At 34.4% G+C, this 25,521-nt stretch overlaps 1 protein-coding gene across 2 annotated transcripts in view; it reads right to left on the bottom strand.

Annotated features, from left to right (window-relative positions):
* The window catches only part of SWT1 (SWT1 RNA endoribonuclease homolog), a 106,917-nt gene that overhangs the window by 45,821 nt on the left and 35,575 nt on the right, over window positions 1-25,521 (bottom strand). For both annotated transcript variants that reach the window (XM_027611347.1, XM_027611346.1), the window contains exons 11-16: window positions 23,954-24,099; window positions 22,294-22,457; window positions 20,718-20,856; window positions 16,805-16,953; window positions 10,745-10,932; window positions 6,993-7,124 (exon numbers count right to left, since the gene is read on the bottom strand). In XM_027611347.1, coding sequence (XP_027467148.1) covers window positions 6,993-7,124; window positions 10,745-10,932; window positions 16,805-16,953; window positions 20,718-20,856; window positions 22,294-22,457; window positions 23,954-24,099 — 918 coding nt within the window. The remainder of the gene's footprint in view (window positions 1-6,992; window positions 7,125-10,744; window positions 10,933-16,804; window positions 16,954-20,717; window positions 20,857-22,293; window positions 22,458-23,953; window positions 24,100-25,521) is intronic.

Raw genomic sequence — 25,521 nt, 5'->3', positions numbered from 1 at the left:
ACTCTATCTGCTTCATTGAAAAATGTAGTTTTAACTGGGTTTAGCATTTCTTAACATAAGACTTAAATAGCAGGGAATTTTAATCAAATATCAGATCAATAAATCAGGTAGAAATAACCAGCTACAAAGAAAAGTCCAATTTAAAAGAATATTGATTTTAAATAAAAACAACTCCATAAACAAACTAAAATATTTGTTATCTTCAAGAAGTAATCTTTATACTTGATTGCTTAATTCTGCTGTGATCAAGGACTTTATGATGGGAAATATTTAACTCTCTTACCCAAACCTGGATTTTATTGACTAAAACAAGGGAACGCCGGCACTTAGAAATGCTTCAGGGATGGAAGGAGTAACTGTGACAATCAACCCACTGGTATTCAGAATAAAAATAAAGGTCCCTATGCCCTATTATTGAATTACAAATCCTGGGAAGCATAGGTAAGAGCTTCAGATATGTAAAATAAAATCTAGTTATTCTAAAAATTAAGTCCTGAACAATCTGTTAGCCTCAGTAGCTTTAATGAGCCAGGTTAAAAAAATACCTGCTAATGCTGGATAATTCCGTCAAATTTATATGTGGATGCCACATATTTTGTCAGCAAATGTAAATTTTATTATGTATCATATATAACATTTGATATAAATGTTAAGTTAGAGCGGTGTTTATCAAACTGCAATATAGTTACCATAAAAAGCTTTTACTTATTAAATAACCATCTGTTTTATTTTTTTATTTTTATTTTTTATTTAAGAGAGCACACAGGGGGACGGGCAGAGGGAGTGGTTAGAGAGAGAATCTTAAACAGGTCCACACCCAATGCAGAGCCCAACCTGGGGCTCCATCTCACAACCCTGAGATCATGACCTAAGTGGAAATCAAAAGTCCAAGTCTTAACCGAATGAGCCACCCGGATGCCCCCATCGATGTTTTATATAAGACATTATATGTCTTATATAAGAAATACTTGCTTATATTCCCTGAATCTCAATCCCTCCCATTAGATCCCATCTTACCTTCTACTAACCCTAATTTATAAAGTGTAGGTAGAGAAACCAGGACTAAGCAATCAAGGATAACATGTGACCCCACCAACCATTTGGGCAAATTACTGAGGGTTCCATCATCTGTTCTAGACATAAATACCTTTTTTATCTCCTCAATCTCCTTCTTCCAGTTCTCCTTCCTCCTGATTTTATTCTTTACCCTTCCTTAGCTTGCACTCCTCTCTGTATCACTTTTAAATCTTCGACCTTACCTATTCATCTAATGTCACAATGTAGTACTGTTAGTAGTATTTAGCCCTAAAAAAGTTTCCCTCCACCAGAAAGACTATAAAAACTCATTTGATACTCCCCCCCACCATCTATTATGTGTAGTTGTGATGTGGGTATAGATCTAGATATACAAAAGTAAGACAAAGAAAAGTAGGTAAAGTTTCTGCTCTAAAGCTGTTCAAAATCTCAGGGAGCTGATTATGAAATAAATTATAAGAAAGTTGTGTACAAAATGATGGCATGGAGGGTGAAGCAAAGTAAGTCCTTTCATTTTTAATTAATAGCTTGTATTATTTTCTCTTATTCAACTTAGCAACTGATACACTTGGTGTTGGACAGGACAAGGGGTGTGTGAAGAGTTTGATAAAGAGGTGTAGTGATATCTGGGGAGTTGTAAGAACTCCAGTGGGGGAGGGGAGGTACAGTCCAATTATCGAAGGGCAGAAAGGTCAAGCCTCAAAGAAAGTAGGTCAGACCTAAGCATGAACAAACCTCTTCACTCTAGATAAGGACAATTTTTATCAATGGCTGAACTACTTGCATACTGCAATGAGTTGAGATGTTGAAAAGTCACTTCTTAATGTTTTTATAATCTACACATGTCTCTATTAGAAACTTTTGTTTCAGCAATGAGCTTGATCTGTAAAACAGCCTAAAGAGCGTTTGTCTTTGTGTCAACCAAAGGATGAGCTTTTCTAAATAACCTTTCTAAAAAACCTCAAGAGGTCGACTACCAAAACATACACTATGAAGTTAAAAAAATATTCTCACAGATGCAAACTCCACCTTCTTTGAAGTGACTAAATCATGAGCAGATCTGAAAAGCTGCTGTGATTATAGGATTCCTTTTCACAAGAATCAGGTATGGTTACACCAGTATAGGTTTTCCTCTTATGCTAACATGCCATAAGAGAGTAACGGGAAGATTCATTTTTAGAGGCTTAATAAGATAAAAACACATGTAAAGAACACACAAAAAAAATCCCAAACTTCATGAATATTATTGTGCTTTAGAAAAACAGCTCTATAAAGTATTTCAAATCAAAGCCACAGGGTTCTAACAGAGGTTACTAAAGTTTTGAAGATCATTAAAGCATTTGGAGATGATAAAAATTAATCACCTTCCTTTCCTAAGCACAAGTCTCATCTTGCAAAATCATACTCTATGATGAGGCATGGAGCCTGAATATGACCAAGCCCAATAAATCAGTTAGCACTCAATTAATCTTCATTTAAAAACAACCAAACCAAATACCACAGCTAGAAAGAAAATGTTATCTAAACAAGAGATACACTTTCATATAAAAACATACCCCCTCTAAAATGTGGCAAGTTACTTACAAGGAACTTACTTACAAGGAACTTACATTCCTCTCCCACCTCTGCATATGATTCCAAATATGAAACTAAGAGAACATTCATTATTTCAAACTTCATCTAAAGCTACCTGAGCAAGAAATCTAGAGTTCATTAAATTAACGCAGAAGTAGTTTAACGTGTTAAATCAAGTGTTAAAATGAATATGCATATTTAGGCATGACCTACTTATATTTTTGGATTCAAAACACTACCATTTTTCTGTTTTTTAAAAAATAATTTCAAGCTTATTTTATAAAATGAAACACATAAACATGATTATAAAATCTAGGCAGAGTGCAATTTCCTACGTTCACTCTCCACTCTCCTCTCTGCTTCCAAACCAGGCAGCTCATGATCTACTTCATAGACACAAAACCATCCTTAAAACATTTTCATTGTTGTTTTGAGTATTAGTTTTCAAGTCAAAGCTGCACACACACATTTACAGCATGCTTTGGAGTTGGATTATATGACCTGTTTATTTAACTTTGTAGAGATGCCAGTGGAAGCACAAAGATTTATAACAATTTTTTTTATTACTGTACAAGTAGAATTTCTCTTTAGAATTTTCCGTATGACTCCCCAATTAATTTTTCACTCCAAATGAAACTTTATAATCTTTAATTACTAAGCAAAAGGTTTTTGTGATCTTGAGGGTAACTTGATCATGTTTACTAAAGTATAAAATGAGACTAGATAGTACAGACCTAAAACAGAACAAAACAAAACCCTTAATGTCCTTTTGTCTACATGGAAAGAGTGCTGACTCTGGTTCTCCAGTGTTTAGATAAAGAGGCCATTAACAAAAGTGCTCAGATTATTCCTATATACACACACAAAAAAAAGGAGAGATGAGAAAGAGAAAAGCAATTTCTAGACCAATAGCAAATAAATTAAGTTCACTCTCCCACCCAGGAAGAAAGTGTGTAGAAAGTATAAGAATCAGCAATAGTCCCACCTCTTTTTCAACTTTTGCAAGCTCAGGTATTCTCCCAATTGTATAACTGTGTGGACAACCGCTCCACCAACATTTTCTACCCTGATTTGTCACAATCATGTTTAGAGCATTATTAAAATTGAAATACACATTTTTAAACGTTTCAAATTTAACATATCAGCTTTAAGGAGAAACCAAAGACTAACACTTATGTTGCAGATTACAAAGTATTTTCACATACATTATCTCATTTATTCTGAAGAAGGCATCAGGATTCTCATTTCATAAGGAAAGAGACTGGCTTAAGGAGGGTAGGTAACAAGCCTAAAGTCAAAGGGATAAATCTGGAACTAGAAGCCCAAACTCTTAGTTTAATAAATACATTTTCATTCGCTTCTTTAATGGAAGGACTGGATTAGCAAGTCACCTTGTTACTGATTCCCAATGTAATATCATACATGATCTGCTATGATAAAATAGAGTTGAGCTATATTCAGTGAATATGTATCTCAAAATCAAATGAAACTACTCCATTTTAACAAGCATCAGAAAACGCTAATGATATGCAGTCACTACAAAGTTTGAGTGTATTTTTCAGTGTTTAAAAAATTTAAAAATCTACCCATATTTAGCCACCCAAAAAAATTTAACTGAATTGAACATGACTGTCTCTTAAAAGATTTTAAGACTACATAAACACTTGACAAAATAATATAATTATTAACTTCTATTACATTTTGATTTAAATGTCTATTGTCTGAAGGGCTTAAAAAAGAAAAACCTTGTGATGTTAGTAATTTCCTGTAGATTAATGAATGCTGAAATGAGCAACTTTTTTATTCACAATGCCCCCTACTGGTGGCAAAAGTGGTTCTAATATATATTTATGACAGGAAGTTGGATTCATTTCCTCACTGTGGTCCCCCACCACCTGCATATAAATCCTCTGGATGCTTGTTAAAAATACAACTTCCCTCTCTCTGTGAAATATCTACAGATATTGTGATTTCACTACAACTAGAACTCTGCATTTTTAACAAGTCCCCCAATAAGTAAGTGGAGAATCACTGGTTTGGTTAGTTATATCAACACCTGACTTTTAAAGCACAGTAACTTTGTGAAAAACTCTGGAAAGGTATTATTATACTGGGTTTATAGATGAATATGGAGGCTCAAGACAATTTACTGCCCCAGGTAACATGCAAAAAAGTAGAACCACTAGTATTTTCTTATTCCTGGAGGTATTGTGTCCTTAGAGGAAAGAATAACAAAATTCTATCAGCCTTAAAATTCAAATATTTATTTCTTTAAATACAGCTTATGTAAGCAGTACATGCTATAACTTCTCAATTCTGGTTTGACATGATAATCACCTGGGGAGTTTGTAAAAATGCTTATACGCAGGTCCCACATACAGAAATACAGATTTAATAGGTACAGAGTCAGCCTGGACATTGTTCTTTCTTCAAAGCTCCCAGATGATTATAATCAGCCACCAAGGCTGAGCATCATTTAAACCAGTAGTGCTCAGCCTATGATGTGCAGAGAATCACCTGGAGGACACAGACTACTGGGCCCACTCCCAGAGTTTCTGATTCAGTAAGGTCTGGCAGGGTTTGAGAATTTGCATTTGTAACAAGTTCCAGGTGGAGATGAGGATGCGATTCTGTGACTACACTTTGAGAACCACTGATTAAGAAATGTTGACTAGTGGTTCTCAACCTTGGCTACACATTAGGATCACCTGGAGAAATTTTTTTAAATCCTGATAGCCAGGTACACGCTTAGACCAATTACATCAGAGTCTCCGGTGTGGGGGACCCAGGCATCTATATGTTTAAAGCTCCTAAAATTAAAAAGGTTTATAAAACCCATCAATATGTAAATGGGTATAGGGTGATCTTCCAAGAGCATGGCATAGTATGCTGTTATCTCCAAAACTTTTTGGATCAGAAACACTTCTGTCCAGGCACATAATTAACAGACATAAATGTGTGAAACACTACCCTATGGGATAAAATAGAAACGGCTTTGAGTAGCCTACAAGACATTCCCCTCCAACCTCATCTATTGCCAAACGCTTCCTCCCTCCACTGCATATGTTCCTATTAAAATATTAACAACTCTATTGCAATTATCTGTTGTAACATGGCTGTTTACACTCTTCCTACAAGCTCTTTGGAGTCAGAGATTGCACCTAATTTATCTTGATTCCCCAGAGCCTAGTATGATGCCAAGCATAAGCGGTGCTCAATGAACATTTGTTGACTGAATACAGATTGCTATCCCTACTTTCTGTAGAAAAGGTAGTGTCAAGAATGGCTTGTATGCAACCTAGAATGTGAAAACAGATTTTGCATAAGGAAAATAAAAAACTGAATATTTCTCCCTCATAAAGCTACTCTTATTTAGTATTGCTGTAAGTAAAAAAGGGATTATTTGCACTGAGAGATGATAAATTTCACTTGCCTTGGAATCTGCCACATCTTCAATTCATTAGTAACTTAAGAGTACCAAAAAGCTATTCTAAGAATCATCTAGCCAACTGTGATCCAAAAAGAAGTACAAAGGCTTTGTGTATTAACAATGAGATGAAGTTTCCAAAAATCCTTAAGAGGAAAGGAAAAAAAAGCTCAAAAACTACTGTTGTTTCAAAAATCCAAGTTTTTAAAGTTTGGACATACTAAAATCAAATCAATTTTGATTCTTTGGTTTTTGCTTTTTAATTTATAAGGCATAGTATTCCATGAGCAAGCTGCATATTTAACTCAGGTCAAGCAATTTTGGTATGTAGCCAAACACTCGCAAGATTAAGTTTGGTATTCTCCTTTACCACCACAAAAGAAAACATCTGACTTTATCTTACAAAGGTGCTGTCTGGTCCATTCTACAGCTTTCTGGCTCTGTGGTTTCTATGTGCTCCACAAATATTTAAAATAAACACATATGTAGAAGTCTCAAAGCACCATAGGACTATATGCTTCCTCTCAAACTTTTTCAGTTTGCGGTCCAATGAGACTGTATTTGAGGAAATTAATCATGTTAACTAAATATTAACATATATCTGTTTTTAAAGGAGCAGTGATAATTACCTAAATATATATTTTATTCATCAAGTAATTACTGAGTGCCCATTATCTGCCAGGCACTGTTTTGGGAGCTAGAGTTGCACAATAAAGAAAATAAAGCTCCTTATGAAGCTTACAACCTGGTATATTTTTTCTAGAAAGGAAAAAACTAGAAACATTCTAGGGGTCCAAACTCCAAACAGGGATTCTTTACAAGGGAGAGGGAAAAGGTAAGTATAAAAGTCATCAGTTTATAAAACTTGTTGGAAGGCTCCCAGAACCTCTGGAAAGGCTGATAAACCTGGAAAAAAGAGAAAAGTAATAAATGAAAATTTAAAATTAGTGTTTACCTTTGAATTCCTTCAAGAATATCCTTCACAGCTGCCATTAACTTTTGAAGAGATACAAATGCTTCTTCAAATGATGCTATTTTTGAAGAAGTCAAAGCTGCATTTGGGCCCAATCTTTGAAATACATCCATGCTAAAAGAGAGAAAAAGAAAAGATACTCATGCACATTTATTGTAATTCAAGCATTTCCATTTCTAATATATAAAATGAGGTAATATTTATAACTCCTCTCTCATAATCCTGATTTATTTAAATTAGAAATAAGAGACAGTGACTTGTGAATATCCAGGCTACCATTCATGCAAAGGATCTAGGGCAACAACTATGTGCATCTAATCTAAAGTAATACTGTACAAGCTGTGGGAATAAATTTTCTTATCAAGAGACCATAAAGGCACAGAATATTACTAATCTACATTCAAGTCAGTACAAAAATACTAACAGTACTCCAGTACATAAAGATGAAGAAAAAAAAAAAGACATCAGATTTACGTGTTTGCTGAAACTGGAATAAATGTTCATACATCTTACTCTGGTAATTCCAATTTCAGAAATCTAGCACTTATTAATAATTTGCAATTGGTCAACAATTGGTAACCACCTACATGTTCAACAATGTAAAAAGTGTTAATAGTGACTTAGCCACCTGATGAAATACCTAAGAACTATTAAAATAATGCTTATGCCATCGAGAAGATGGAAAAATAAAGGTATACAATATTTATTTATATAACATAACAACCACCATATAAAAAAATCAAAACATATGCTGTATTGGGTTGAACAGTATGCCCTTGAAATTCATGTGCCTTCAGAACCCCAGAATGTGACTTTATTTGGAATAGGATCTTTGCAGAACTTCCCAAAAGAACCAACTCTGCAGACAGACACCTGGATTTCAGACCTTACAGCCCCCAGAACCATGAGTGAATAAATCTGTTATTTTAAACCATCTAGTTTGTGGTAATTTGCTATGGCAGCCCTAGGAAACTAATAAGCATGCCTTAAAAGACAGCTTGGCGGGGGGGGGGGGGCGCCTGCGTGACTCAGTCAGTTAAGTGTCGGCCTTTGGCTCAGGTCATGATCCCAGGTTCCTGGGATCGAGCCCCACATTGGGCTCCCTGCTCGGTGGGGAACCTGCTTCTCCCTCTGCTCGCCACTACCCCTGCTTATATTCTCTCTCTTGTCATATAAATAAAATCTTAAAAAAAAAAAAAACCCACAGCTGGGGGTACATAATAATAACCATGTAACTACTGGTTACCTTTAGGTAGTAGCATTCAAGGGAAGTTTCTCACTTCACAGTATTTTCCAAAGCTTTTTTAAAATAATTGTGGTAAAATAAAAATTACCATTTTAACATTTTAAAGTGTACAACTCAGTGGCATTTGATACATCCACAATGTCTGCAACCATCACCACTATCTAGTCACAGAACATTTTCATCATGCCAAAAGGAAACCCTGTATTCATTAAGCAGTCACTCACCATTCCTCCCTCCCCGCAGTTCCTGGTAACCACTAATGTGTTTTCTATCTCTACATATTTACCTATTATGGATATTTCATATAAATGGAATCATATACCATGTGACCTTTTGTGTCTGGCTTCCTTCACTTAGCATGTTTTCAACGTTTATTCACGCCATAGTGTGTGTGGATACTTCATTATGGCTGAGTAACATTCCATTTTATGGATATACATGTTTTATGACACACCACATTTCATGTATCCATTCATCTGTTGATGAACATTGGATTGTTTCCACTTTGGCTACTGTGAACATAGTTGTGAACATTCATGCACGTTTTTGTTGGAACACTTGTGTTCAGTTCTTTTTGGTATAAATCTAGGAGTGGAACTGCTGGGTCATATGGTGATAACATGTTTAATGTGTTGAGGAACCATAAAACTGTTTTTCCACATTCCTACAAGTAATATATGAAAGGGGTAAAGCATTTTGACAAGCCTGCAAAAGGGAAAACTAGGGAATCTGAAGAAATACAATGGTTCATAAGTATAGTTTCACTTTTCTAAAAGAAAAAGTATTTTGAAACCTAAAATACACAGGGCCTACTAGACCTTCAAATGAGGATCTCTACATGAAGGGTTCAAGCATGAATATATTGAAAAGTTATACAGTGACTCTGGTATACAATCAGGCATGAGAAGCAATGAAGCCTTAATAACTATGCATTGATAAAGCAATATAAGCATTTTTCATGTACTGAAATACAACAAAGTCTATCTATTATACAGAAATTACATGGAACTCTAACATCCAACACAAATGTATGTATATTATAGGTCAATTCTAAGATAAAGTATTCAAATATTTTTTAAAAGAAAAGAAGATTAAAATATCTTAGAAATGGCTTTAATCTATTTTACTTTGAAAGTGATAATCTCTGACTAGTATATGTGGTAATTTCTGCTAACAAGAATATCTGGGGGGCGCCTGGGTGGCTCAGTCGTTAAGCGTCTGCCTTCGGCTCAGGTCATGATCCCAGGGTCCTGGGATTGAGCCCCGCATAGGGCTCCCTACTCAGTGGGAAGCCTGCTTCTCCCTCTCCCACTGCCTCTCCTTGTGTTCCCTCTCTCGCTGTGTCTCTCTCTGTCAAATAAATAAAATCTTAAAAAAAAAAAAAAGAATATCTGATTAGCCAAAACATTTCAAATACTTTAAGACTGGACAAAAAGATATGAAAATACAAATGCTTTATATGAAAACACAAATTTTTAAGTATTGTTTTCTTTAGCTATTGGTATTTCTTTAGCATGACAAACTACACATTTGTTTGAAAGAAATTATAATTATAATTGGTATTTCTTTAGCATGACAAACTACACATTTGTTTGAAAGAAATTATAATTGTATGAAAGAAAATATAATTTAGCCAAGGGCTAAAAATGGGCCCAAAATCTACAGTATTCTAATAGAGAAGAGATGTTTAAGAAGAGTGCTCATATTTCTTTGCTGCTAGGACAGATGATCTTAATCCAAAATAACAGTGATACTGGGCCCTTGAACCAAAATCATACTAAAAAGCATCTATCATGACCCGCAAATATATATTTAAAATTATATAAAGATTATGGGCTTGGGAAAAAGTACAGGAGGGAGGGTTGGCCTACTTTAAAATTAGTTATCTTAAATTATTTTTTTAAGTTACTCCAGCAGCATTTAAAGAACTACTCACAAATAGTCTCTATCTTTTCATTTTACCAGGAATGTAGTACTTTCATGTGTATCAAAGGAATAAAAACATTTCTTCCTTTTAAATAAAAGTATTTATCTCTTTTTAAAAAGTCTTACATGAATTTTCCTTAATCCAAAATGACCTTTTCTTAGATTATTTTAAATTTTATTAAGGCTTTGACTCCTGCTAATTTGTTTAGCCAATTTAGGTGGCTTTCATTGGTTTTGACATACATGGGAAATACTGCTCATGAAGGTTTCACATCTGAATCACCTGGAGAGTTTTTTTTTTTTTATGCACCATCTCAGTGTCACCTCAGATCTATTGAATCAGAATTTCTAGGGATAGAGCCTAGGCAAATATATTTTTAAAACACTCGAGATAAATCTGATTACACCCTTGTTTAAGCATCACTGTTCCTAAGGCACCAATTTGATAAAAGGCCCTCAGTAAGATAATCTAATACATGAAACTCACAACCCAAACACTGTTTAATGAATAACAGTAATGATAGAAAAGCCTAAAATTCAAAAATTCTTGGAAACTTAGTACCTGTTCTGATATAATGTAATCCAAACATTCTCTAGGATAGACCAGATTTCTTGATGTCTGCTGGGTTGGGGAAGATGAGAACCTGAGAAAATGGTGATTTCTTGGTTATTAGACTTCATTAAAGAAATGTCTTCTTGCTTTTTATCCACTGTAGTTTCTGAAGGATTTTGCTTAAGTTTTGCCTTGACCTGGGAAAATAAGAATTACACAAATTTCAGCTAGTCCTTCACTAGTGAGAGAAACAATACCAATTGTGCTTACAATGTTCTAGCTTCCTAAGAAGTGCTGACTACTCTTTGTCCTTGATTATGTACAGAATATTCCCAGAAAAGCATCAGAGCTAAAAAAAATATTTTCCTTCTCATTTATATCAAAAAATATTTCCAATGTATTTATTATAGTGATCTTTCTTAGCTAACATGCCAATATCAATTTAAGAATACTGTATGGACACTTCTCCACATATGGTATTAAACAAGACAGAGTACACCTAGGATACAATGATAAATATGTGGAATCAAGCCTCCAAGTACCCTACAATCCATTAACAAGAATGAGATTGCAAAGGATTATTAAAAAAAAAAAAAAACAACAAGAGAGAATGTAAACCTTTTGCCATTGAAGAAACCACTGAAGGTTTCTAACTTGGGAAGTGATAGATCCAGAACCGTACTCTAAGACAAACCAGAACAAGAGAGGCAAGATGTCTAGAAGGCTACTGAAATAATCCAGGAGAGTAGTCCTGAGAACTTGAATTAGGTAGGAAAAGGCAGTAGAATAAAAAGAAAAAGAAAAAAATGTATGCAAGAAATTTTTTAAAGACTTAGCCAAAGTCTAGATTCAGGGAATGAGGGAGACTCTAAGATTTTTTTAATCTGGATGCCTAGAAGAATAACGGCACAAATAATAGAAATATACAGTGTCCATAAGGTAAAAATAGATCAAATCCCCTTGATTTACTTCTCCAAAGGAAAGTAAAGACACAGTTTTATTTGGTAATAGTCAAACACATAAACACAAACACTTAAAAGCATCACATCTCCGATACATGTGCAGAAAGTGATGAAAATGCTTTTTAAAATGTGCCACATTCACTGCAATCTTAAACAGCACTTCATATTATGCTGCCTTGCTGATGAGAAGCAACACACTGAACGTATCACGTATTATAATGTAATAGCGGTAAGGCATTTAATGTATATTTATCTACATTCCTGGATTTTACGGCCACCTGTAGTAAAAGCCAAGAAGAAAGGCTGGTTACGGAAGAGAGGAGAAACAGACCACAAGTTTGTGTTTAGAATGTCGACTGTAAAGAATAAAAAGGTATTTAGGTAAAGATATCTAGCAGGTAACTGGATATGCAGAGCTGTAGCTTAAAAGATACAGCTGGGAATCATTCCCATGCAGACAAACCTCAGAGGCAGAGGAGACTGTTAGGAAAGAAAATAGCAAAAAAAAGGAACTTAAAGGGTAGACAAATTGAAGGAGGAAGGGAGGGAAGGAGCAAGAAGAAAGAGACCAACAAGACATGAGAAGAGTCAGAAGTATTCGAACCCAAGAGAAGCCAAAAGAGGTAAGTTTCAGGAAAGAAAGAGTGGACAACATCGGGTTGAAAAAGGCTAAGAAATTAGAAAGAGGGAGAAAAAGAGTGGATTTGATCATGGATTTGATCAATGATAACCTAATTCACTTAACAACGTGTGGAAGTAGAATTCTACTTGTAAAGGATTAAGGAAGAAGTGAGTGAAGAAATGGAAACAAGGGTTATAGACTGCTCTTTAAGAAGTTTGGTAGTTGCTGGAAGGAGTTAGTGCAGTAAATACTACGGCCAGTAACAAGTATTTAAGAATATGGACCTGAGCATATTTTAAATATTGATAAACAAAAATACTCAGCAGAGTATAAGAGCTATACTATTGATTCAAATAATTTTTTTTTAAATCACCTTGGGGGAAAATATTAACTTAAGTGGAAAAAAAAGGTCTGATAGAACGAAAAAAAACTTTAACTATGACTTTAAAAATTTGGGGTTTTTTTTGTCTTGGCTCTACTGTAACTTCTTTGTGAACTTAAATAAAATCATCCCATTTCTCTAGGCTTCCTTGTTGATAACAGTTGATAACAGTATGATTTCAAGTTAGCTCATGGGTTGTTAGTTTCAGGTTTATTAAAAAATAAAAAATTTCCAACACTATTAGTAGCAACAGTTAATATTTATTAAGCATTTCTTAACTCATAGGAACTTTCTAAGAACTTTGTATCTATTAGCTCATTTAATCCTCACAACTGCCCTATGAAACAGTTACTATGATTATCCATATTTTATAACAGACATAGAAAGGGCAAATAACTCATGCAAGGTCACATAGCTGGTAAGACTCATAAACAGACCTTGACCTTCAGCAATCTGATTCTGAATGGGGTTATGATCTCTCTCCAACAATAAAAGTAAATATTACCCTTTTCTATCTTTGGGGGCAGGAAGAAAAAGTTATTCCTCCTGCTCCTGTTTTTGCCTATTAATAAATATACATGGATGGAAAGACATATTTTGTTCTGAGATATATTTTTTAATCACCACATACTGCCTCTTTTCCTCAGCTCTCAAATATCGGTGTATGCAACTATGCAGATGGACTTCTTTATCGAACACCTACATAGCACGTACTAGTGCCAGGTACTAAGTGCTTTATAAATGTTAATTTATTTAATTCTCAGGACAGTTCTGAGGCACAGATTATTATACTCATTTTACAAAAGAAGAAATTAGGCTCAGAGAGGTTAAACAACCAGAGGTTAAAAACACAGCTAGTGAGGGGCACCTGGGTGGCTCTGTTGGTTGAGCATCTGACTCTTGATTTCCGCTCAGGTCATGATCTCAGGATCGTGAGATCAAGCCCATGTCAGGCTCCATGCTGAGCGAGGAGTCTGTTTAAGATTCTCTCCCTCTTGGGGCACCTGGGTAGCTCAGTCGTTAAGTGTCTGCCTTCGGCTCAGGTCATGATCCCAGGGTCCTGGGATTGAGCTCCGCATCGGGCTCCCTGCTCAGCGGGAAGCCTGCTTCTCCCTCTCCCACTACCCCTGCTTGTGTTCCCTCTCTCGCTCTCTCTCTCTGTCAAATAAATAAAATCTTTAAAAAAAAAAAGAAAAGATTCTCTCCCTCTCCCTCTGCTCCCTTACCCCATTCTGTCTCTAAAACCAAACCAAAACAAAAAACTTAAAAAAAATAAAACAACTAGTCAGGATGGGGATCCTGGGGCATATAGGTCTAAAGTTTATTAATAAGATGGACTTTAATTATTCTATCATCCTGACAGAGCAAGTCTTATTTTTTTGGTTGGAAGGCTTATTAAAGAAAAATGTATGTATCCTTTTTCTGTTCCTAACCCATTTTATATAAAAATCTGGAAAATGATCATTTTGGTTAATTCTCCATTTTGTTTTCTCACAAGCCTTTTCAGAAGTAAACAAGTGAATATTCCTCTTTTCCTGATTTTCTACACTTGGTAAATTAAGTTTGGGGGCTTTTTTTTTTTTTTAAGTTACCATATTTAGATACCCTATCCTAGAGGTAATCTATTTGTTGCTCAAGTTACTAAGACAGGACTAAGTATTTAGGTCATATACCATATCTAATGCATTCTACAAAACAACTCCTACTGAAAGTGAATTTTATTTTTTTTAGATTTTATTTATTCATTTGAGACACAGAGATACAGACAGAGAGAGAGCACAAGCAGGGGGAGCAGCAGCAGAGGGAGAGGGAGAAGCAGGCTCCCCACTGAGCAGAGAGCCCGACATGGGGCTCGATCCCAGGACCCTGGGATCATGACCTGAGCCAAAGGCAGACGCTTAACCATCTGAGCCACCCAGGCGCCCCTGAAAGTGTATTTTAAAAGCCCAAGCTAAATCTCAAAGTTCCTGGCTGACTTAGACAATGAACTGCTTCTAATATGAAAATAAAGGAGCAACACTTCAGAGGTCTAATTGTGAAAACAACACAGGTTGTTTCCAGCAATCACACTAATGCCAGGTATTGAGGGAGAAGCACTAATGAGGATGCAGATTCATCAATGGCCTTAATGAATCTATTGCTAATGTAGCAACTGGAAAATTAGGATCCAGGAATAAATAACAATTCATATTTTTATTTTTATTTATTTATTTTTTTAAAGATTTTTTTTGACAGAGAGACATAGCAAGAGCAGGAACACAAGCAGGGGAGTGGGAGAGGGAGAAGCAGGCTTCCTGCAGAGCGGGGAGCCGGATGCAGGGCTTGATCCCAGGACCTGGGATCATGACCTGAGCCGAAGGCAGACACTTAACGACTGAGCCACCCAGGCGCCCCAACAATTCATATTTTTAAATACTCTGAGGACAACATATAGTAGGCATACCATTATCTGGTAACACTAAATTTTAATGCCACATTTTCATGGTAACTCCTATCTCTTCATTTCCAATTGATGAAAGGACCTTAAAACTGGACATTCATTATTAATCACAATCAATCCTAATTTTTTTTATTTTCAATAATCTTAATTCAAAGACTGATAAGCTGTGAGTAACCTGAATTTTCCATCTTGTTTACTATGTTTGTTTCACTAAAGATAGGGTTTAGGGCTCAATTCTGTGATGGGAAAGGATTATATATTGTTCCCTACACAATTCAAGTACAGACCCAAGCTGCAATCCCCTAAATACCCAGGTCCATTCTATCCTACAGATAGTTCTCAAAGTCACATTTGCCATGGAAAAATACAACTACCAAGGTTTTAGTCATCTTAACCCAAAAGATCATTTCACCCCTTAAATCAATTCTTTCAGCGGGAGTTATCACATATTTCTTAATAGTTTATAAAAAGAGATGCTTCTTTTACTTCATGAGATTCTCTCTTAAGCAAATAAGTTCTTTCCCTACCAGCTATGACGAAGTTTAGTATCATCTAATCCTTTCATTACTTCACAGGTAGTAGGACCTATGTGACCACAAAACAACACTGAGAAAAATCTGGTCAAATCCATAACTTAGAAAGAAAAAAAAAAGAATATGATATAGATATATATCAGATGAAAGTACCATTAATGTCTTATCTAGTAATTGTGATACTGAATTTTTTGAGCTGTTTCTGACACGTAAAACTCCCAGAATTTTCTAGATTTGAAATTAGAAGCCTGCAGAAATAGAGTATTACCACAGACAAAACTTACACAGTTAAAAGAGGTCAAAAGGCATCAGTGCTGGGCTGACTGCATAAGGGTCACATGGGGGAGATTGTTAAAAAACTGGTACATCAATTGCCAAAGTCTGAATAAGGTCTACAGATTAAATAATTGTATTATACCAATACTAAATCCCTGATTAATAATATTAGTTACATAAGATATCCTTGTTCTTTAGGAAATATATATGGAAGTCTTTAGGGGTAAAGGGGGATCGTACCTGCAACATACTCTTAAATAGTTCAGAAAAAAAATGTGGACAGGTAAGTAGGTAGATAGGTAGGCAGGGAAAACAATAAAGCAAATGTGAACAAATGGTAACACTGGGGACTCTGGGTAAAGGATATATATCAGAATTGTTTGAACTCTTCTAGCAACTTTTCTGTAAATTTGAAATTATTTCAAAATAAAAAGTGAAAAAGAATAATATTACTGGGCCAGAAGTTTGATTCAATAAGGTTTGAGAGGGGCTTGGCATCTGCATCTTTAAAAAAAAAAAAAACTTCCCAAGTATTCTGATGGATGTTGTGATCCACTGCTCTCGGGCACTGGGAAATAAGTAGTCAAACGACAAGGCATAGCTTGCTTCCATCCATAAATGAAACGATATAAAATTCCAACAACTTCTGTGACAGTGCTTCCATAAAAGGATGTGTTTTATAACTTGCAATAAGAATTGCTTACTTTCCCTTCAATTCACTTACTAATCACTTAATGCCATTCATGTGTTAAAATAAGTTAGAATTAAAATATCCTTTACCTCTCTTGTCTGCTAATATATTTTTAGAACATATGTGATTAGCTCCTCTAAATGGCATTCCAAAGGTATCTTACCTCTGCAAAGGTTCGGAGTAGTTCGTTGACTTGAGCAAAGGCCTGTGGAAGAACACCATCATAATTTGACCGCGTACTGAAAGCATGTAACAAACTTTTAGAATCCTGAAGCAGAAATTTCACTGTTGTAAAATCCACTGCACTGTTAGCTGGTAAGAGAAATTAAGAAGGAAAAAACTGGTAAGAATGAGTATTCAACACAAAAATGTCTTTGGAAAACAATCTAATGTTAATTATGAAATTTAAGAAAAGTACACATTTATACCTACACACCACTCCTCATTTTTCTCTGTGGTGTAAAAAGCATTACAGTTAAATTTAGCTAAAGACAATGCTCTTGGGGTGGATTCAGGTACTCTGTATTCTTCAGAAAAGAGAGAATTACCAAACAAGTTAAACAACAGATTTTCAAGACTGATTTTGTTTTATATACAGATGACTATGGAGGCATGAGAAAAGTCATTTGGTGGGAAGCACATAAGTTACATGCAGTACCTCCCATAACCAACTCAGTTAATCGTGTAGTGATTTGCCTTCAAATTCCATCACATCAAATGTAATACTAGATTTGTTGAAAATAATGTTTCCTCTCTCTGAACACAACTTAGCAAAAATATAAATAATTTGGGTAACAGTGAGCTGTGGGCAAGGTAAGCTAGGAGAATGTTTTCCTTATAAATTAGCAAAGTGAGTTAATCTACAAAAAATAATTTAAAGGTGTAACAATTTTCTTTCAACTAAAATTACATTAAATTCTCAGGCGCCTGGGTGGCTCAGTTGGTTAAGCGACTGCCTTCAGCTCAGGTCATGATCCTGGAGTCCCGGGATCGAGTCCCACATCGGGCTCCCTGCTCAGCAGGGAGTCTGCTTCTCCCTCTGACCCTCTTCCCTCTCGTGCTCTCTATCTCTCACTCTCTCTCTCAAATAAATAAAATCTTTAAAAAAAATAAAAAATAAAAAAATTACATTAAATTCTCAAACCAATTAGGAGAGGTGGTGATAATGATTTCAAAGATTTTAAAAGTTATGAATAATGAAGTTAAGCAAATTTCTAATGTCACCAAAGCTCAGAACAGAAGAAATCTTCCCATTATTAGGATAGAGTGCCATATAATAGTTTTCAAAGGCATTTAAAATAACCGTGCTACAATGTGTTTATTTTTTTTTAAGATTTTATTTATTTATTTATTTGTCAGAGAGAGAGCACATGCACAAACAGGGAGAGGGGCAGGCAGAGGGAGAAGCAGGCTCCCTGCTGAGCGGGGAGCCCCACATGGGGCTCGATCCCAGGACCCCAGGATCATGACCTGAGCCAAAAGTAAACACATAACCACTGAGCCACCCAGGTGCCCTGTTTTATTTTCTTTTAATGTTCAGTTTCAGAGACTCTGTCATATTCTAAAACACCAGCATGGTTTTTCACTGGTAGAGTTTAAAAAACTCTATCACTTATACAAGTATTTGCTTAGAAATACTGAAAGCTCAAATGAAAATAAAAAGATTTTAGTAATTAATTATATAATATTCAGAAATTCTAATCTAATGTGATGGCTATAGTCAGGATTCTGGCTTCCCCTTTAACAAACAAACAGAAAAGTATATTTCCTTATGAAGCACTTATTTTTAAATTAAATGACTAAATTCCTGTGGAAAAAGACAGGTAAGAGATGCTACACACAGGACAGAATGTAGATTTGATGAAACCCAGTAAATATCCTAAGGAGGAGAAATTGAGCACAACTTCTCTTAAGGTGCTTCTCCACTGCAGTCAATGTTCAATAGGGCTTATATCCTTGAATTAATCATCTGATTTCTGTCTTACAAGAAGTCTTTACTAAGATTACGTGCTAAAGGGAAATAACGATAAATTCAGTACCTAGACACAACATAAAAAGAAATCTACATGGTTGAAATACTTTAATGCTTATATAAGATCAATAATCACTTAAAGTTAATATGGATAACAAAATCAAAAAAAGCTACTAATCATTTTTCCACACAATTTTCTATGAATTGATCTAAGAATCTATTCTTTGGGATAGTGAAGTTAAACACATATGCATAATTCAACAGCTGAGGATACTATTAAAAGACAGTAAACAAAATCATAAACTGATTTTTCTAATTTGAAATTACTTTAGGGCAGAAGGCACTTTTATAATTCTATTATATATTCTTTACAAGTCAGTAAACATTAGGCATCAGATTCTTCTAGACCAAGGATCAATGAACTATGTACACAATGATTCCAAAAATGATTTTTTAGCAAAAGGAAGAGTCACCATCTCTTCACTTCTGTCCTATTCCCAGTTAGAGCTGCTGCCTATGACCTCTTAAGCCGTTTGCAAAAGACAAACACTGCCCACCCCTGGAAAAAGAGAAAAATGGAAGATGGCAACTAGATACGCCATTTTTAAAACTAAATCTTGTTCAAGATCATACATGATTTATGGACTTTCTCTTTTGATAGAACCAACTAAATTATGCTTCAAGATATGGAAAATGTTTCTATATACCTTGTAAAAGTGCTTTGAAGACGTATCCCACAGGTTGTTCCACGCCTCCTATAATACCACTTACAAATAAACTTCTATAGTTAAAGATAATGCCTGGAAAATGTCTTTATTTTAAAAATTGGCAACTTTTTAAAAGTCATAAGGCACCGAACAAGGTACTTTAAATCCTGAGGTAATTTTCAAAGATATAAAACATTTTCCGAAAGTTTACATTTCAAGAGAAAGATAGAGAGTTATGGTATACCTCCCATAGAATATGTTTCTATTTTTGTTTTGTTTTAGCTTCCAGGATGCTTAGTGTTAAAATCCGTGTTCAAGTTTTATAATAATTGTTTGCACGTTTTATGGTAAAATTATCTTTCTTAGTCTTCATTACCTGGCTCTTGTGACTTTAAACTTGGCTTAAACCATCTTGTGCTCAGGTTCTTACTTATTGGTCCTCTCATACTCACAGTTATTTTTCAAAAGTAGACAGGATATAACTAATACATAAAATAATAAACAGATCATTTGATGTTAGAAGTTCAAAAAAGTCAAGGACCAACTGAACATCCTAATAATTGTTACATATACTTTGCCTTTTAAAGGTACAGCAAGAAAAATCTACTTGTCTGACTTTGGACAAATCCCTTACCCTCTCAGGGCTAGTCTAATCATAAAACATGGGCTTTCATAACATTCGATCAGTGCTTTTCCCATCTTTTTCTTCTTATAGAGAAACTTTTTTTCCAAAGCCTACATAGAATCACCATACATAAAATGATAAAAGAAAACTGCACAGCTAATGGTGGTTTTGAGGTTCCATAGGTAGGCCCACCAACTTTCCAGGCTCCCCATCAATCCTTCCATTTCCAATCCATGGCAGCTCCAGAGGCACTTCAAGAAGGTTCTGTGCAACATGACTTTATTAAAAATCACCAACTAAGTGGTTGACTATAGTCTCTTCCAGTTCTTTAGAATGCACTATGCCCCAAAGACAAACATTTCCTATTCCCTAACCATATATTTTAGATAGATACTTTGATATGCTATTTCTAAAATTAGTACATGAAATGTGGTCAAAGTTTGTGTGTTAAACACAAGAAATTTTTAAAAATCTAAATTTTATTATACACCTGATAAACTATAAAATGTGGTTTTAAAAGTTTTAAAACATTATAAAACATGAGAAATTCACTATGTCCAGGAACATCAACAGTGATACCATTAATGGTCATAAGCTCTGTGAACTGCATCCCTTCATGCAGTTGTTACAAACTCCCTTTAAAAATCAGAAGTGTAAATGATTAAAAAATAATTGACCAATTGCTTATTAATTCATCTTCACATTCCATGGAATATATCAGCTAGCCTGACTTTAACACAACATTGCTAAAGACAAAATAAAAAATCCATACCTTTACAGAGATTTTCATATAGGCTCTCAACGGTTAAAAGCAAGTTCTTCTCCATAACTAATCCAAATACAGCCAACCAATGTTTTCTAAAGCACTGTAATAAATGAATTAGAGTCCATGGTGGTTTCAAGTACAGCATCTAAAAAGTATTTAGAAAAAATTACCACCTACTAATTTATTTATTATTCCTATTATTAAAAAGTACCTATTTAGGCATTCCTACATTTATTTCTGGGCAAAATACAGTTAGCTGAATTCTTTTTAAATTAAAAGATGTTTTATTAAAAGCCAATCATAATCTTAAATCACTGCAAATTATTTTTGTAAAATTCATATTAGTATTAATCCTTATAATTTCTGAAACTATATACACAAAGCAAAAGCACTGTTTTAATCAGAAGAGCATAGTTTTAATCAGGAAAGGTGGTCAATTTACTTCCCAACGTAGTCAATTCTAGGAAGAAATCAATCTAATTATTTCATATAGCTGCAGGAAAATCTATATAGAAAAAAGATGTGAACTACCATAACACTGGCTACACTCTTACAAAGACATGTTTATAAAGGAAATTAATCAGTTAGTACTACAAGATGTCAGCACATCCTGTTTTGAATCATTCATATGCAATGACTTTCCTAGACTCTATTATAAAATATCCAATTTAAGTCAACCCTCCTAGAATCTTCTGATCATTTCTCATCATCTTGGTTCAGTACTTAATAATATAATCAAGCAGCAAATACATCATATTGACAAGTATTAGAATCTCACTGAATATCTGGTATAAATACAGTCTACAGTTGAGGGGGATATAATATTTCTACTGGCTATAGATATGAACAGCAAACAAACATTAAACTAAAAAGACCACTATTGCCAAATGTGGTATTTTACTGATTGTAGAAAAGATATGAATCTAGGGGGTGCCTGGGTGGCTCAATCACTGGGCGTCTGCCTTCCGCCCGGGTCATAGTCCCAGGGTCCTGGGATCAAGCCCCACATCGGGCTCCCTGCTCCGTGGGAAGCCTGCTTCTCCCTCTCCCACTCCCCCTGCTTGTGTTCCTGTTCTCGCTGTCTCTTTCTCTCTGTCAAATAAATATTTTTTTAAAAAGATATTAATCTACAAAATATAAACTGTCTTGCTAATAATGATCATTTTTATACTTTCTCATATTTATATGAGCCAAATATATACACTTCTTTTTCTAACTATATATTGCTATGGGAATTCCCTATACTAAACATTCTAATTCAAATAAACTACAGAAGACAGAAGTTTCTCTGAATTCAAATTGAGCTCCATGGGGGCAATGTGTCTGACACACAGTAAATACCTAATAAATACTTGTTCACTGAAAAAAAATGAATGATAAAATATCATTTCTAATCTTTAGGAAATGTCCACCATTTAATGTTCGAGAAGTTCTTTCAAAAACTATAAGAAAAAAAGTAAATGGGATATAGATTATCACAATGAAGCTTATAGATTTTATACAAGTCACATTTCCGAAGATAAGGTCATAAATCTTTAGCAGTGAAACAGAAATTTTCAACTAACAGAGTTGAAATAATCACCTCCATCCAAAGATTTCCAAAAGCAATTTTCATTTCTGTTTCTAATATTGAAGATAAAGCTGTGCCAAGAGATTTTTCAAGATCAGATACAATGCTTTCAAGTATAATGGGTAGTCCAGAATGTGCAGATTCTTCCTCAAAGCTCTCTTCTAACAGTGTTGTTTCTTTAAAACAAATAGTTATAGGCTTTATTTAAGACACCAATAGAATAGTAAACATTTTACATATATAATTGGTATTTGGCCATAAATAATAAACATTTTATGTATATAATTAGTACTTTAATTACACAGAAACCAAACCAATACTTTACTTTTTAAACAGTATTTAGAAACACGTATCTATAGAAAAGTTGTTCTAGAAGCAACATAAATATATCACATTAGCAAATGCTTTCTTTTTGAAAGGCAACAGAATATTTTTACTAAAATAGAAATTTAGGAAATGTATACTATTTTAACCATAATTTTAGTTTTATTATTCTCAAAAAAGGGAAAAATTAAAAGAATGCTTTGCATCAATTTATAATAGAAAATGAAGAATTATGGATCAAAGTGTGTTTTCTTCCAAAAATAATATATTCTTCCAATTGCAGCTCAGATCAGTAAATTGTTTTGAAAGGACCAAAATCTCTAGTTTAACTACCTTTAATGCCCTCCCTTTTAAAGTGATTTTTTATTATTTCAATTGATATCATCTCATTAACATTAATATTTTGATACCTGAAGACAACTGCAATTTCTTTACGGCAAAATGCAAAATATTAAGTGGCTTATCTCTACAAATACCAACTAAGGACTTAAAGTGATAGTCACAGAATGGACAAAAGTGATAGTAACAGAATGGACAAACTGAAAGCATGTGACCTCTGAAAAACCATAAAAATCCTCTTCCTCCATCTAAATGTCATTTTAAATATTATGACAAAAGAAATTTTATTGCCAAAAAGGTCAAAAAAGTAGTAATAGTATATACATGAATTTTTATATAATTATACATAAAAAATACATACAATATTAAAAATTTCAATATTTATTTTTTTCCAACTCAGGGAGAAGGCTTGGAATGTATTTTTAAATTATGTTAAATTTAATATAACATTCCATCAAATATCAAGCTATAGGACAGATCATTCCGGTAAAAAAAAAAAAAGACAAAACAATTGTACTACCTTTACTTAAGGATTAGTTTAAAATTAAAACTATTATTAGAATCTTTCAAACTCTTATTACTCGTTTTTATTGCATTAATAGAAGGTTATGAATAGTAAACTAATATTGAAACTAAAAATTTCTATCTTGAATGAATATTTCCTGTATATATCCTGTAGCTATTCTTAAAGATACAAAATAGCATGTGCATGGTGATTATAAACATGTAAAAATGTATGCGAGTGTATGGACAAAAATTCAAATTATTTTGTAAAAGCGTATGTAGAAGACAATAATGTTAACTGTGTTGTCTTTTGGATTACCATTATAATCTTCTTTCTTTTTCTCTTTCTTTCAATTTTCATTTATTTCTAATCATTTGTGTGCTGACAAATATTTCAATGTTATTTTAAATGTACAAGATGAAAATTTACTATTAATTCCAAATGTTATCAATAATGTCAGTACATAAAAGATATATTTCTAATTATTTGTAGTAAGAATACTACCTGCTTTCAATTGTTGCTTAGATATACAAGGCTGCTGACATACATCTGTGTTCATAGATAAGTTTAATAACTCTGCACTCAATTCTTCTTTACTGAGTGACTTCACACCACTTATTAGGCCTTTGTTTCTTAAATTTCTATCATCCCTAAGGTTGGGGTGAGGAGGAAAAAATATTTTATTTTTTATAAGATAAATCACATGACAACTCAAAACACATGGGATCTAATCAGAGGTGGGTGATTCTCAACATTTATATTAACAAAGGATAACAGCTTTTTTTTAAACAGGGAAGACAAAGGAATTAATACACAGTAGAGTCACAGCATATGAGCTTTTGAAAATAATAAGTATTATATATTGAGTGTTTTCCTGGTACCAGGCACTGTTCTAAGCACTTACATATATATATATATAATCCATTCAATTCTCACAGTAAACCTTGTAGTTAGGTGTAGTACTATTTTTATCACCTTTTCACAAATGAAAAACTGAGGTGTAAAGAGGTTAAGTAATTTGCCCAAAACTGTACCTGGTAAGGGGGAGCTGGATTTGAACACAGGAATATGATCATCCAAAGAGAAATAAACAGAAAGCCATAGTAAGAGAAATAATTTCCACGTGGTAGGAAATTACAAATTTACTCACAGCACAAGACAAATGGTTAGAATTTGCTATTTGCTGAAAGAAGAAAGTATGATTAGAGCATAGTACATGGGACCAGTTTATGTGGCTATAGAGAAAGCGAAGTGCATTAATAAATGGAAAGACTTTTTTTTTTAAAGATTTTATTTATTTATTTGAGAGAGAGAGAATGAGAGATAGAGAGCACGAGAGGGAAGAGGGTCAGAGGGAGAAGCAGACTCCCTGCTGAACAGGGAGCCCGATGTGGGACTCGATCCCGGACTCCAGGATCATGACCTGAGCCAAAGGCAGTCGCTTAACCAACTGAGCCACCCAGGTACCCAACGGAAAGACATTTAAGGGCTGCAGTGAGTAAGTGACATGATCACATCTGTGTTTATCAGATTGCTGTTCTCGAATCCAACAGGCTTCCAGCTTTTGTTAATGGTAGAGTAGCCTGGTCAGACTAATCTTCCCACAGATGAGGATTAGAAAATTTGGACAAAAAAAGAAAAAAAAAGCTATCTGAAGGCACTAGGGAGCAATAAAATGAAGGTAGGAGCTGGAGGGAAGTCCACCCTTGACACAGAGGTACTGCTCTGGTAAGAGCTACAAGAGTCTATCTGCTTGCTCAAGGGCATTCTCTAATTCATCAATGGCTACAACAGAAAGCACAGCCAGGGTAACTTGGAATGTAAGAAGACAATGTTCAGAGCTGGCCAGAGCAGACAAAAAGTTAAGGGGGGAACTGAAGAAGGGAGGAAACCACAGAACAGGTGAACCCTAAAATCTGCATATAAATTCTGCCCAGAAAAAAAACAACATGCTACCAAGAGACAAAGCAATCAACAGAACCAGACTTCGATAGGACACAGATGTTGAAGCTATGTGATAGGGAATTTTAAATAATTTTTATTAATTTATTAAAGGCTCTAATAGAAAAGGT

The sequence above is a fragment of the Zalophus californianus genome, chromosome 10 (assembly GCF_009762305.2).
Source record: "Zalophus californianus isolate mZalCal1 chromosome 10, mZalCal1.pri.v2, whole genome shotgun sequence".
In the NCBI taxonomy this organism is placed as follows: Eukaryota; Metazoa; Chordata; class Mammalia; order Carnivora; family Otariidae; genus Zalophus; species Zalophus californianus.
Note: the sequence above shows the minus strand (reverse complement) of the source record. Positions and strands in the feature narration are given on the sequence as shown.